This window comes from Phocoena phocoena, chromosome 4 (assembly GCF_963924675.1).
Source record: "Phocoena phocoena chromosome 4, mPhoPho1.1, whole genome shotgun sequence".
In the NCBI taxonomy this organism is placed as follows: Eukaryota; Metazoa; Chordata; class Mammalia; order Artiodactyla; family Phocoenidae; genus Phocoena; species Phocoena phocoena.
Window position 1 is genome coordinate 20,820,698 of NC_089222.1, and position 13,739 is coordinate 20,834,436.

At 40.6% G+C, this 13,739-nt stretch overlaps 1 protein-coding gene across 1 annotated transcript in view; it reads left to right on the forward strand.

The window, feature by feature from the left end:
* Positions 1-12,275: 12,275 nt before the first annotated feature.
* The window catches only part of ARMC8 (armadillo repeat containing 8), a 104,461-nt gene continuing 102,997 nt past the window's right edge, over positions 12,276-13,739 (forward strand). Inside the window, exon 1 of the mRNA XM_065877037.1 lies at positions 12,276-12,327. Within this exon, the coding sequence (XP_065733109.1) occupies positions 12,283-12,327 (45 nt within the window). The 5' untranslated portion in view covers positions 12,276-12,282. The remainder of the gene's footprint in view (positions 12,328-13,739) is intronic.

Below are 13,739 nucleotides of genomic sequence, written 5' to 3' on the forward strand. Positions count from 1 at the left end.
CAGCAATATAATTCACTTCCGGTTTCCAAATCTCGCGAGAGAGAGGTCGGGAAGGGAATGACAAACACGGACTCCAGGGAGCTTTTAAATCGTCTCGTACTTTGCCTGTTTTGGCAGGTGGTTCTTGCAGTCCGAGCAGCCTGACAGGTGCTAAAAATCAAAACCAGAATAGTAAGACAAACAAAAATTCCCGGAAATAGTGTAGTTTGATAAAATCAAACTTAGGATGAACTTCTCACGGCAAAGATAATTGCCTGAAAGTGATTAGAAACGATTAAACAAACGATTTTTTAAGACACCCGAAATAAAAATAAATTTAAAATAAAACGTAAAAACTCACTGAGGATTTTGAAATTATCTCCTCGAAGAGTTTCTAAAATTATCAGTTTTTTTTTTAAAGGGGCCAGGGACTCTTCATTTCCCTACCAAATGGTTGGTTGTGTAACTAGACTGCAAGCTCAATGAAAGCAGATGAATATCTCGAAAACATCCAGGAGGGAAAAGGACCAGACTGACAATTGAAGAATTAGTGGCCAAGGCAGAAACAAGCAAACAAATAAAACCCTTCTGGCAAATTTAATCAAGAAAATAATCAAGATAATACGGAGAATAATAAAACCATCTCTGCTCATTAAAAAAAACTAGATAAACAATTTCTAGGAATAAAGACACCAAAGTTAATTCAAAATAAAGCAGAAGATGTAAACAAAACAATGACAATAAGAAGACACTGGGATATATACACTACCAAATGTAAAAGAGATAGCTAGTGGGAAGCAGCCACATAGCACAGGGAGATCAGCTAGGTGCTTTGTGACCACCTAGAGGGGTGGGTTAGGGAGGGTGGGAGGGAGATGCAAGAGGGTGGAGATATGGGGATATATGTTTATGTATAGCTGATTCACTTTGTTATACAGCAGAAACTAACACACCATTGTAAAGCAATTATACTACTATACTAAGATGTTAAACAAAAAAAAAAAGACTGGGAAAGTCAAAGACATAAATCCATTGAAAGACATTTATGAGTGATTTATAGGTGATTTCTTTCAAATTTACAAGGAAGATACACTTTTCATGATATCTAAATCAATCAAGAGGGTAGAAAAAGATGGAAATCTAATATTTCCTATTAGTTTTTAATGTTTTATTTTCCCTTCTGTATTAAATGTTTTGAACTATATAAAGAACAGATAACTTTTTTTGACATTGATAAATTTAACTTCTAAAAAAAGAATTTAACTTCTTCCACTTGATTTTCAATCTACAGGGATTATCTTTTTCTTGATCTTTTTTTCTCGATTGAAAAATTGTTAATTTTAATTAACTTAAAGTGCCATGAACAAATCAAATCTTAAGTGCACATTTTGATTAATTTTTCCATATGTAATCACCCATATCAAGATATAAAACATTTCTAGCATTCCAAAAGACTCCCTTGTGCTTCCTCCCAAGCCTATTCTCCCAAAAGAAAAACTCTAGTCTAAACTCTAGCACCGTAGGTTAGCTCTACTTGTTTATAAACTTCATAGAAATATCAGTGTATATTATGTACTCTTTTGTGTCTGGCTTCTTTCACTTAATATCTGTAAGATTCATCCATGAATCTATGTAACTGAGCAGGAGGAGACTGAGCATCTCCCTCCCACCCTCCCTAACCCACCCCTCTAGGTGGTCACAAAGCACTGAGCTGATCTCCCTGTGCTATGTGGCTGCTTCCCACTGAGCAGCAGGACCCTATGGGACCTTCGCAGGGCAGATGACCACCACCCCCACCCCCTGCAATGTCCTCCACCTGCCTCTTTATAGAAAAACTAGCCACCTAGGCCTTCTCCAAGTTCCAAAGAATAAATTTAATTAGAGAAGTGAGAAAATGCAGAAGCAAAGGAAAACAATCAAGCAGGACAAAATAATAATAGTTTAGCCATTAAACAAAGTCAAGGACCTTTAGTTCCTCCTCAAGGGCTATAATAATAATAATAATCTGAGCCAGGGAATTCCCTGGTGGTCTGGTGGTTAAGACTCCGCATTTCCAACACAGGGGGCACGGGTTTGATCCCTGAGCCATACCATATCCTTTGAGCTATTTTGCAGATACTGAAACTCCCACCAGGTGGAAGAAGTTAACTATGCTGATCACAAGCATGGAGACCCCAGACTGGTTGGAATCAGAAGGCTGATGATGTTGACTCCCAATTACCTCACCACCAACCAGTCAGAATGTCCACAAGCTGATCATGCACCCACAACCCCCTCCTTCACACTGTCTTTAAAAATCTTTCCCTGAAAGCCATCAGGGAGTTCAGGTCTTTTGGGCACTAACTACCTGGACTCCTGGCTTGGCGCCCTGCAATAAACACTGCACTTTCCTTCAACATACCCTGGTGTCAGTAGATTGGGCTTTACTGTGAGCAGGTAAGCAGACTCAAGTTTGGTTCAGTAACAACTATACTATAGATAGATACAGCCATAGTATACTATTTCTTATTGCTGTGTTTTTTCCATCGTGTGATCACACCACAGTTCATGTACCCATTTTTCTGTTGAAGGACATTTGGATTGTTTCTAACTTGGGGCTGTTATGAATAAAGCCACCATATACATTCTTGTAAAATCTTTTGGTGTACATAACACTTTTCTCCCTTGGATTATGGCCAGGAATGGAATCTCTGGATAACATAGTAGGTATATGTTTAGCTTTAATAGATAGTGTCAGTTGTGCTAATTTACACTTACCTACGTAATATGAGTGTTCTAATTATTCCATGTGCATAACAGCACTTGGTATTATCTGTCTCTTAAAGTTTAGCCATGTTGTTAGGTGTGCAATGATGTCTTCTTTTTATTTCCATGTAGATTTTACAACAAAATTTTAATATGTCAATTTGAATTTTATTCTTCTGTGACCAATAGGAAACAATAATTTAATGCCATAACATTCAAAATCTCATGGTCAAAGAAGGAAATAGAAGATTATGAATAGGGATGAAAAAGTGCATCATGGCTTAGCTCTTAACTCTATTCCCAACCAACACCCCATTTCCAGAAGTCATACTGGTATGTTAATAAACTTGAGAATTCTCACTGACTTTCTCAAATCCAGAGAGAATAAAACTAAATCGATAGCCTCAACTCCTTCCCATGCTGAATGAGGTGAGATGGGAGGACTGTAGCAGAAAAGTGGATGTGTGAACAATGAAAAGTCTTTTTGCGAACATGAAGGGCCATTCACTGAACAGGTAAACCCTCTCCAATTGTGTGTGTGGTCCATGAGGAAAGTCCCTCTAATAGGGTGGGAAAGGAATTCCCTGATTCTGTCAGAGCAAAGACAGTATCTAGGTAGAGGCACCCAATGATGAGTAAGATGAAAAAAGAAACCACATGTCAACTATGGAAACATGCTAGAAAGAGCATAAGCTGGGATGAACCTGAGCAGGTGTTAATTAAAACTTCTTAGATACAACCAGATCTTTCTCCTCTAAATCAAGTCTGCTTGTTGAAATGGTTGATTCCAAGACAGAGAAAGTACAAAATGAGTGTGGATCATCTTGTGCCAGAAAACAAGGAAGTGCTCAAAGAATCTGAGACATCAAACGGATGTTGAGTGAAGGTTTTTCCACTGGCCAAATCTGAAACAATTTCAGCATCAAAATGCACAATCATAGTAACAGACTTTAGCCCATTGAATAAAGTAGGAATCTACTATTCCATCCTGACATAAATAAGTAAATAAATAAATAGGAAAAGAGAGGTCTTATTTACACAAGAATGCTGATTGATAAGTATAGAAGGAAAGTTGGAGTTAGAAAATCAGAAAATCACCGTAAACCATCATCATCATCATTGTCATCATCAACATCACTTGTTACAAGGAAGAATTTTTAATGAATGCTAAAACAATTGGGGGAAACTTTGAAGAGTAATAGGATACTTACATTGTCTCAATGTATCTATTATTTGAGACTATTTATATGATCTCAAAGTATCTTTCCAAAAGATACTAATTTTAACAAAGAGAAAAATAAGGATTTTACACTAGAGAAACCTGGCAGACACCACTTAACAGAGTGACCAAAGTTAATCTCACTAGGAATGGACAAATCCACATCATGTGCCCCTGATACATTACTTCTGTGGTATTCCTGCCAAAAATGCATAACCTGAATCTAATCTTGAAAGATAGGAGGCAAATTGAAATAGACAAAAAAATTTTTTAAATAACTGGCCTGTCTTTAAATAAATAAATATATATATATATAATGGTCGTGAAATACAAGGACAGACTGAGAAAGATTAAAAATTAAATGACACTGAAGATTCGTGATAACTGAATGCAATGTGTTGCTATAAAATACATTATTAAGATAATTGCCAAATCTGAATAAGATCTGTAAATTAGATAGTATTGTATCAGTGTTAATTTCCTGATTGTGATCATTTTACTGTGGTTACATAGGGGAATTCCTCATTTTTAGGAAACACACACTGAAATATTTAGGAACGTATATATCTGCCCATCCATGTATTGCAGGGGCTAGAAGCTAAGAAACTATTGGGCTGGCCAAAAAGTCCCTTCAGTTTTCAAGTAAAAATGAAAGACGTATTTTTCATTTTCACCAAGAACTTTATTGAACAACATATCCACCCTTTTGTTCCACTACCTTCTGCCATTTTTCAGCCAACTTCATAATTCCTTCTTCCCAAAACATTTTATCTTTTTGAGCAAAGAACTGGTCCAGGTGCCTTTTACAGTCTTCCAGGGAATTGAATTTTTTTCCATCAAGAGAATTTTGTGAAGATCTAAATAAATGGATATCCGAACATGCAATGTCTGGTGAATATGGTGGATGAATCAGAGCTTCCCCAGCCAAGCTGTAACACTTTTTGCCTGGTCATCAAAGAAACATGTGGTCTTGCATCATCCTGATGGAAGATTATGCATTTTCTGTTGACTAATTCTGGACGCTTTTCATCTAGTGCTGCTTTCAGTTGGTCTAACTGGGAGCAGTACTTGTTGGAATTACTTGTTTGGTTTTCTGGAAGGAACTTATAATAGAGGACTCCCTTCCAATCCCACCATATGGACAACATCACCTTCTATGGATGAAGACCGGCCTTTGGTGTGGTTGGTGGTGGTTCATTTTGCTTGCCCCATGATCTCTTCCATTCCACGTCATTGCACAGTATCCACTTTTCATTGCCCACCACAATTTGTTTTAAAAACGGAATGTTTTCATTACGTTTCAGTAGAGAATCACATGACGGTCAAGAAGGTTTTTTTCACTTAACTTATGTGGAACCCAAACATCAAAGTGATTAGCATAACCAAGATGGTGCAAATGATTTTCAAGGCATGATTTGGATATTTTGAGTATGTCGGCTATCTCCCAAGTGGTATAAGGTTGATCATTCTCAATTAATGTCTCGATTTGATTGCTATCAACTGGTCTATCCAACCATGGAGTATCATCCAGCAAGAAATCACCAGCACGAAACTTTGCAAACCACTTTTGACATGTTCAATCAGTCACAGCACCTTCTCCATACACTGCACAAATTTTTTTTCCATTTTGGTTGTGTTTTTACCCTTCTTGAAATAATAAAGCATAATATGCTCTGAAAATGTTTCTTTTTTTCTTCCATCTTCAATATTAAAATGGTTACACAAAAATTCACCAATTTTGATATCTTTTTTTTAACGCACGCTGATATGACAGCTGTCACATACAATCTAACAAAATTGTTTTGAATGAAGTTAAAGACAATTAAGTGCTACTAGAGCCATCTTATGGAAAAAAACTGAAGGAATCTTTTGGCCAACCCAATACATTTCTTAGACTCCCTTGCTGGCTGAGGTCTGGATTGGCTTTTGCAAATGAGAAACACTTGTGTGAGGTTAGAAGGTAGAAGAAAAGTAAAAGCTGTTGCTTTTCTCTTCTGGCTCTGGAAATGGTGGTGGCAGCTCAGCACCCCAAGTTCATGCAGTGATGGTGAATTTCTCACTGTTCCTGGTCTCAAGTGAAATATTCCCTCCCTGTTTGCCCTTTATTCCTTCCAATAATTTTGTAATCTTTTTGCTTAAAATACAAAAAATGGGTTCTTTTTTTCCTGTATGTTGTACCAGCCAAGATGTCATTCAAGTAAAAGGCAACAAGCAAGATGTTTTCAACCACGAAAGTGCTCCAGGGAGACAATACCCATGAGCCCCTCTTGAAAAAATATTACTTGACAATGAAATCCAGCCAAATAAGACTTGAATAAACATAAATGACACAGGAAGGAAGAACTGTGTTTAAAAGATGATTGGGACCTCCCTGTCTGTTCAGTCGTTAAGATTGCATCTTCCAATGCAGGGGGTGCCGTTCGATCCCTGGTTGGGGAGCTAAGATCCTACTTGCCGTGCGGTGTGGCCTAAATAAATAAATAAAGTCTCTTTTTAAAAATGGAGTGGGGTGGGTGCGGGGGGAAAAAAGAGAAATTAAAAATGGTCCACATCAAAAAACTCTTTTAAAAAAAATGGATGATTTAAAACAGAACAGAGTGAGGGGATTGGAAATGCCATGGTAGGGGTAGGGTACTTAATGAATATAGGGTGGTTCTGGAAGACCATGTTGATAGGGTGACATATTGAGCAGAAACCTTCATTAAATAAGGGAGTGAGCTGTGGAGATATCTGGGCAATGAGTTTTCAAGTCAGTTTATAAATAAAATGTTATACACATCAAGGTAAAACATCCATCCCTGCTATCTGTATCTTATAATTAAACTAGGTGATTATGGCACCTACCACCACCTGATGGCAGCACATTCCACAGGAAAACTAAAGAGTGAGCAAGTCTGTGGTGGTAAAACTAAAGAGCGGCAAACATCACAGAGAGATTTGAGTCCTGTGGTGTCTCTAGCCTCTGAATCTTAAACTTGTCAGACATTCCATTTGGACTTCCTGATTTCATCAGATTTTTTTGTTAAAAAGCAAGCAATATCTCTTGTTTATAGGTTTAATGACGTCCAGATTCCATTCCGGTATTGTAAATGGTGAAGACTGGATTTGCTTTGCCTAGATTGTTACCTTCACGTCTCCATTTTCAAACTCATCTGCCTAATGTGGTCATCTTTGCTTGGGGTGGGTGTGGAGTTGTCTTTTAGTACCCAGGTAATCCAGAAGATGGCAACCCATCTGAAGACCTGCTGATTTTATAGTGTCTCTTTTCCTATAAATAATCGGAGCTCTTGTCCTAGCACTGATTTTGCAAGATCTGCCAGTGTTTCCACAGCTAAGTGCAGAGAAGGGGGTGTCTTAATTGTTCCATTACACAAATGTTTATGGACAAGCCAAGCTCTGTGTGGAGCAACGCACAGAGCTTTGCCTGGTCTGTTCCTGTTGACACTTCAGGTCAGAGCTTGGGTGCCACTCCCAACAGAAAGACTTCCTGTGACTTTAGTCCTGATGCATCACAGATGTTCCATTTGCCCCACACCTTTTCACGTATCATCCTACATTCTAATGACTTGTACTCTTGTCTCTCTTCCCTTTTTAAACAAAAATAAATTTATTTATTTATGGCTGTGCTGGGTCTTCGTTGCTGTGCGCGGGCTTTCTCTAGTTGTGGCGAGCGGGGGCTACTCTTCATTGCGGTGCATGGGCTTCTCATTGTGGTGGCTTCTCTTGTTGCAGAGCATGGGCTCTAGGCATGTGGGCTTCAGTAGTTGTGGCTCTCAGGCTCTAGAGCACAGGCTCAGTAGTTGTGGTACACGGGCTTAGCTGCTCCGCAGCATGTGGGGTCTTCCCGGACCAGGGAAGATCCCTGCATTTGCAGGTGGATTCTTAACCACTGTGATACCAGGGAAGTCCTCTATTGCTTTCTTTTGAAAGCTCTGTGATAACAGGGAATGTATCTCTCTTGTTAATTGTGTTATACCACCACCCAGCACTGTGCCTGGCACATAGTAGGTACCTAGTAAATATATTTTATTGAATGAATTAATTTCCAGGATCCTTGGTCCTCTTATTATTATTATTCTCTAAATGAGTCCCTTTCTCATTATTAAAGAAAAACAGTTGCTTAATACATAGTGACTCAGTTTTTTACACTTAAATTCTTCACTCTGTTTCCTACAAACAAAGGTATTCTCTTTATAACAACAGTACAGTTATCAAAATAGGTACATTAACAATGGTAACTCATCTACAGAGTTTGTTCACATTTTGCCATCTTTCCCCTTGATGTCCTATATAGCAAGAGGGAAAATGTTTTTTATCCAGGATTCAATCCTAGATCACAAGTTGTATTTAATAAGTGTCATGTCACATTATTTTCCTTTCATCTATAGCAACTCCTCAGCTTTTCTTTGTCTTTCAGGCCAGTTTTGAAGGATGTAGATGTGTTGTGTCTCTCAAGGTTTGTCTGATGTTCACTCATGATCACACCCATGCATTTTTGGCAGGAATACCACAGAAATGATGTTGTGTCCTTTTCAGTGTATCATATCATGGTGTCTATTTATCCCATTAGTGGTGATATTAATTATAATCACTTGAATAAAGTGGTGTCTACCAAGTTTCTCTACTATCATTAGTAACTTGCGGGGAGGTTCCGTTTCTCATCATATTCCCACCAGTTAGTTTCAGCATCCATTGTTGATTCTTGCCTCAAACAAGTATAACTCATATGGTTGCCAAGAGGTTGTTTTCAAATTCCATCATTTCTTCTATATTTGTAAGTTGGAATTCGACCACAGCAATTATTCAGTTATAAAAAGAGCATTTTCTTTTTTTTTTTTTACTGTAGTTTCTAACAGAAGACTTTTTCAACATCTTACTAATTCTGCTTTATGCATATACATATTTTACACCCGCCAAGCACCTGAATTACGGATGCATTATTTCCCATTGCAAAGCCCTTGTAGATTTTCCTTAACTGGCTGGTTGCTTAAGTGAGTGCTCAGTAATCCCATGTGGGAGAGTCCTATCAGGTCCCAGGGGATTATGTACGAGAGAGCAAATTATTGAACCTCTCAGAGTCTCACATTTTTGTCTGCTTGAAGGCAGGAGCCATGTCTTTATTCCACTTTGAATCCCTAGTACAATGTGTGTGCCAGTAAACCCACAGTTAGTGTCGGTTGGACTCAACTATATCTCCTCTGCACCAGTGTTAGTCTATTTTCTCTTTTTAATTTATTTAAAGAATCTCTTCTGTTTTCAAATCTTTTAAAGGGTCTTCTAAATTCCTTTTGGGATCACTCAGTTTTTGTTCTGAATCTTTCTATATTTTAAGCTTTCCTTTTTTTTTTTTTTTTTTTGCATAGGTATGTTTCTACTTTCAAAAACACGGCTTTATTTCTCTACCCTGGCAGTTCCATTTAGATATCTATAAATACTTTTCAGATTTCTTTCTTGCTACTTACTTTCGATTGTGTATTTCTACTTTTTCTTTATTAAACTCACACTTTGTTGTCATTATTTTTTCAGAAATTAATACTGCTCTGAGATAGGGGAGGATGGGGAGAAATTTCGTTCCTGTTTTCAGGGGAGTCCGTGTGGCTATTCCCGCTCTCCACCACTGGGCCAAAGTTTTGTTGTTGCTGTTACATGGAGGCTGAATCAATTTTTTTTTATTACCCTCAATTTCTACTCATTATTTAGGTTTGAAGGATGTACCTAAGATTATTTAGTAGCAGAATTTGAACTGGAAATGGGATTCCTGATCCCAAGCTTAGGACTTTGCTAATCAATGCTTCTTTCCTGTAAAATGGCTATGTCAGTTTTCTGGAAATAAATCAGAAAAGCCTGGATGCTTTGAGTCATGTTCCCTAGCCTCTCCTCACTCTGATTTCAGCCACAGCTGTAATGATGGTTCTGCTGCAAGTTTAGGTGCATGCTGCCTGTATCCTACCCCAAAGGAGAGCCTGCAGATTCTGCTTTTCTGCATCAGGTTAAGGAAGCCCTCTCTGTTCTGTGCACAGGTACAATCCAGGAGGGTAGGGAATTAAAAGCTGAGGGGAAACCCTCAACTAATATAGGATGGGAGTGGTGGATTAATACTCCAACCTCAAGATGGATATCTAGGGGATGGGGCATGCTGTATGTTTTTCAGGGGTCCTTAGGGAATAGGTAGTGACTTCAACAATGGACCCTTATATTGACTTTTTCTCCTTTCTTTTCTCACTCTGGCTGATCCATCAATTCTGTTGCATGGAAACACTTTCCAAATAAGCTACTTGCACCCAAATCATTGTCCCAGGATCTGCCTTTGGGGGTCCCCAAACTAAGCCAAAAATTCATTCAACAAACATTTACTAAGCGAGTAGTCTATGCTAGGCAGTGAGATAAAAGACCTGGAAGATAAAATTCCTAGTGCCTGCTCTGAAGTGTATAATGGGGAGACAGACAAGTAAAATATTACCCCAAAAGTTAGAGTCTATTGTTGGAGATGCTATGTTAGAGGCAAGAACAGAATGATGTGTGAAGACATGAGGGAGGGGTCACCTAACCTATACTTAGGGGAGGGGCTTCCTGGAGGATGTATTCCTTGAGCTAATTAATGACATGTGGATCAAATACAGCTCCAACAACTCTATATCATACAAATGTCAACTGAAAATTTAGTTGATACCTCTGTACACTCTGTGTAAGGGCTATGCTCTGCTCTGTTGTGGTATGTAGTACATGACATGATTCTAGGTGATACACGGATGGACATTTGAACATTTTTGTAGTTGTTACGTTAATGTGTACTAGAATAAAAATTAGGAGCACAATACACTTGATTTTTCAGAGTATTATGATTTAGGATGAGGCTAAAATTATTTAATCAGTTGAAATTGACTTTAAAGAAAAATATTGAATAATAATACCTGGGTGCAGATTGGCAAAGATTGTGTGGGTGGTATGCAGAGTACTGAAGTTTGGGAAATAGTGCTGCAGCAGGAAGAAAATCTACAATGAAATCACTTCTTTCCAGAAAGTCAACAGTTTGTTAGGGGGCACAGGCCCATAAGCGAGATTAGTACCACAATAAATTCAGAAACCAAGTACAGGGGGAAGATAGGAAAGCAGTGAGGAGCAAAGTGAAGGAGAGGCTAGCTACAACATCAGTTGGAAGACAATTGCTCTAGTACAGGGGAGAGGTAATAGCAGCCTACATTAGGGAGCGGCTATAGCAACGAGAGAAAGACAAGTAATATAACAGGTTAATTGCACTCATCCTGTGAAAACCTTGCTGGTTGTGAGCAGCATGAAGTTGAAACCTGTTCAGCCAAGTCCAGGGTAGTTTTGTTCATATACACCCAAACACACAAATGGAGTGGGAGAGCTGAATTCATCAATCAGAAAATAGAATTAGAAGCATATTTTTATTTGGCCTCAATTATCAGATGGTTTTAGTGTGAATTATTCAGATATTTGACTCCATTTTTTTCTGCTTGACTCAGAGGCTGCAGAAATGCTAACACATATATAACGTTTTCTACGTTCCAGGCATGTTCTAAGAGCTTTATATTTTCCATCTTCATAGCCCCTTATTTTGCACAAGAGGAAACTGAAGCATAGGAGTTTAAGTAACTTGCCGAGGTAATGCAGCTCTGTAAAGTAGCAAGGACTAAACTCAGGCGTTCTGGCTCTAGAGTATCTATTCTTAACACTACACTAGAATAAAAGGGTAGGGCAGATAATGCTGAAACAGGTCACACTTCAACGTTGGATCGTGAAACACTCTTACTGGTGGCAGGAGACCTGGTTCTGAGATCACAGTTTCTCCATCTGTAAAATGGAGATAATAACGACACTAGAAGTTTGGTGCAAAGAAGGAGTGAGATAATGAATGTGAAAGTGAACTTCAAATTATGTATTTGGCTCTACACACCAGTTTTTCGGAATAATGAGTACGCGAGCTCAAGAAATTGCAACAAATCATTCTGTGAAGCGTACAGCAAGACTCCGCCCATGAAGCTCCGCCCCTGAGGCTCCGCCCACCGCGAGCCGCAGGTGGGGCCGGCCGATCTTCTTTGCGCATGCGGAAACTGCTGCGCGCTCCCACCTCTCACCCAGGCTGAGAGTAGCTGCCGTTTCTGAGAGGACGATTCGTAAGGAGGCCTCTGGTGCGGTTTCCCTTTGCTCTCCGCTCTGCGGGCCCTGGCCGTACTTCAGCGGTGTCTAGAGCGTGGTCCGTTCTCGTCTACCTGCCTGACTTTCTTCAGAGGTAACTGTGGTTGGCCCAGTAGTCGGCTGTCGAAAGTGCCGGCCCCGGCGCCGGCGCCGGCCGCAGCCGGGTGGGAAGGCTCAAGATGGCGTGCCTGTTGGAGACCCCAATCCGCATGAGCGTCCTTTCGGTGAGTTACCGGCCGCAGCCGCTTGGCTGCCCGCCTGCCCGAGAGCTCGGGCCCAGCCCGCAGCATTCACCACCAACGCGGCGTGCCTCCTGGGCACCACTCCTTGGGGTGGCCTCCGGCTCAGCTCTAAGCAGGGGAGTTGAGAGAGGGTGGGCGGGGGGGAGAGACGGGACCCGGCCGAGCCCGAGACGTCTCCAACTCCGGGAGCGCTCACCGGTGCAGGTTCTCAGGACGGCGTCGGGCGGGCCGGGTGGTTGGACACACGGGCAGCTGGCCCGGCGGCGCGGCTTGAGCTTTGCCAGGCGTTTCACCGACCCTTCTTACCGATGCCTCTTTCCTGGGGCTGAGCGCTTTGCCGTGTGAGGCGCCGGGTTTGCCGCTGGCCTGGGGGTGAGCGCCCATTCAGCCCTCCGCGGCTTTGGCAAAAAGAGACGGAGGCTTCTTGGCCCCCACTGTCTCGGGCTACCAGGCCAGGTCTGTGTGGCTTCTATCGCGTCCCAGCACCCGGTCACAGGCTAAAGCTGCTTGCTTCTTGGCAACGGGAATTTCTTATCAGCTGCAACGTCTCCTAGTGTATGTAGTTATTTAAGCCCCTTTTCTCCGCTTTGCTGCGGAGGTCGCAGCCCTGAGTCTAGAGGAACCTGTGACTGGCCTTCCTTTTTCCTTCACGGGGAGTCAAACGTTGAAAAAAGAGATCAGATTTTCCTACTATTGAAAGAAGGGAATGTATTGACATGCCTGAAAGTAATACCTAGTTCGCTTAAATTTAAAAATGAAACCAAAACTTTCACCTTTGCTGTGTTGCTCTTGAGAGAACCAAGGACCGGGGGTGAAAGTTACTAGGAGATAACTTAGAAGGGTTTTGCAACAAATGAGAGCTGTCCAGCTCTGAGAATGGTCAGTTTACCAATGGTCCGTTTGCTGTTGTTGGAAACAAGCAGGCAAAGACTGGTTGACCATCTTTTAGACTTATCGTGTAAGTCAGTCTGATGTTGAGAGGATGGTTGGATTATAGATGCCTTGTCAGGTACCTTGAGGCTGTGGCTCCAACGGGTTTCTCTTCCCTGACTTCTCCCACAAACACAGCTCGTCTATCTGGAAGCACTTAGGACATTTGCTGCAGTTCACAGTTAGAGCATTGTGGCATATTCCACCTTGATTTATTTGGGCGGGGGTGGGGTGGGAGCTGTACACAAATTTGTCCTCTGATCCATTTCAGTAGTCCCTTTTCTTATTTTTAAACTGTACCTGGGGAAATACTGCTCACCTAAGCATTGAATTAGCTTGTTACTCCACCTCTGACTGACACCTAGGAACATTTTGTGGAAGAGCAGGCCAATGACTTTCCCTCATTAGCTTTTTGTTGTTTTTTTTAAGTATGCATCTGGACTGTTCTCAATTCCCTTAATTAT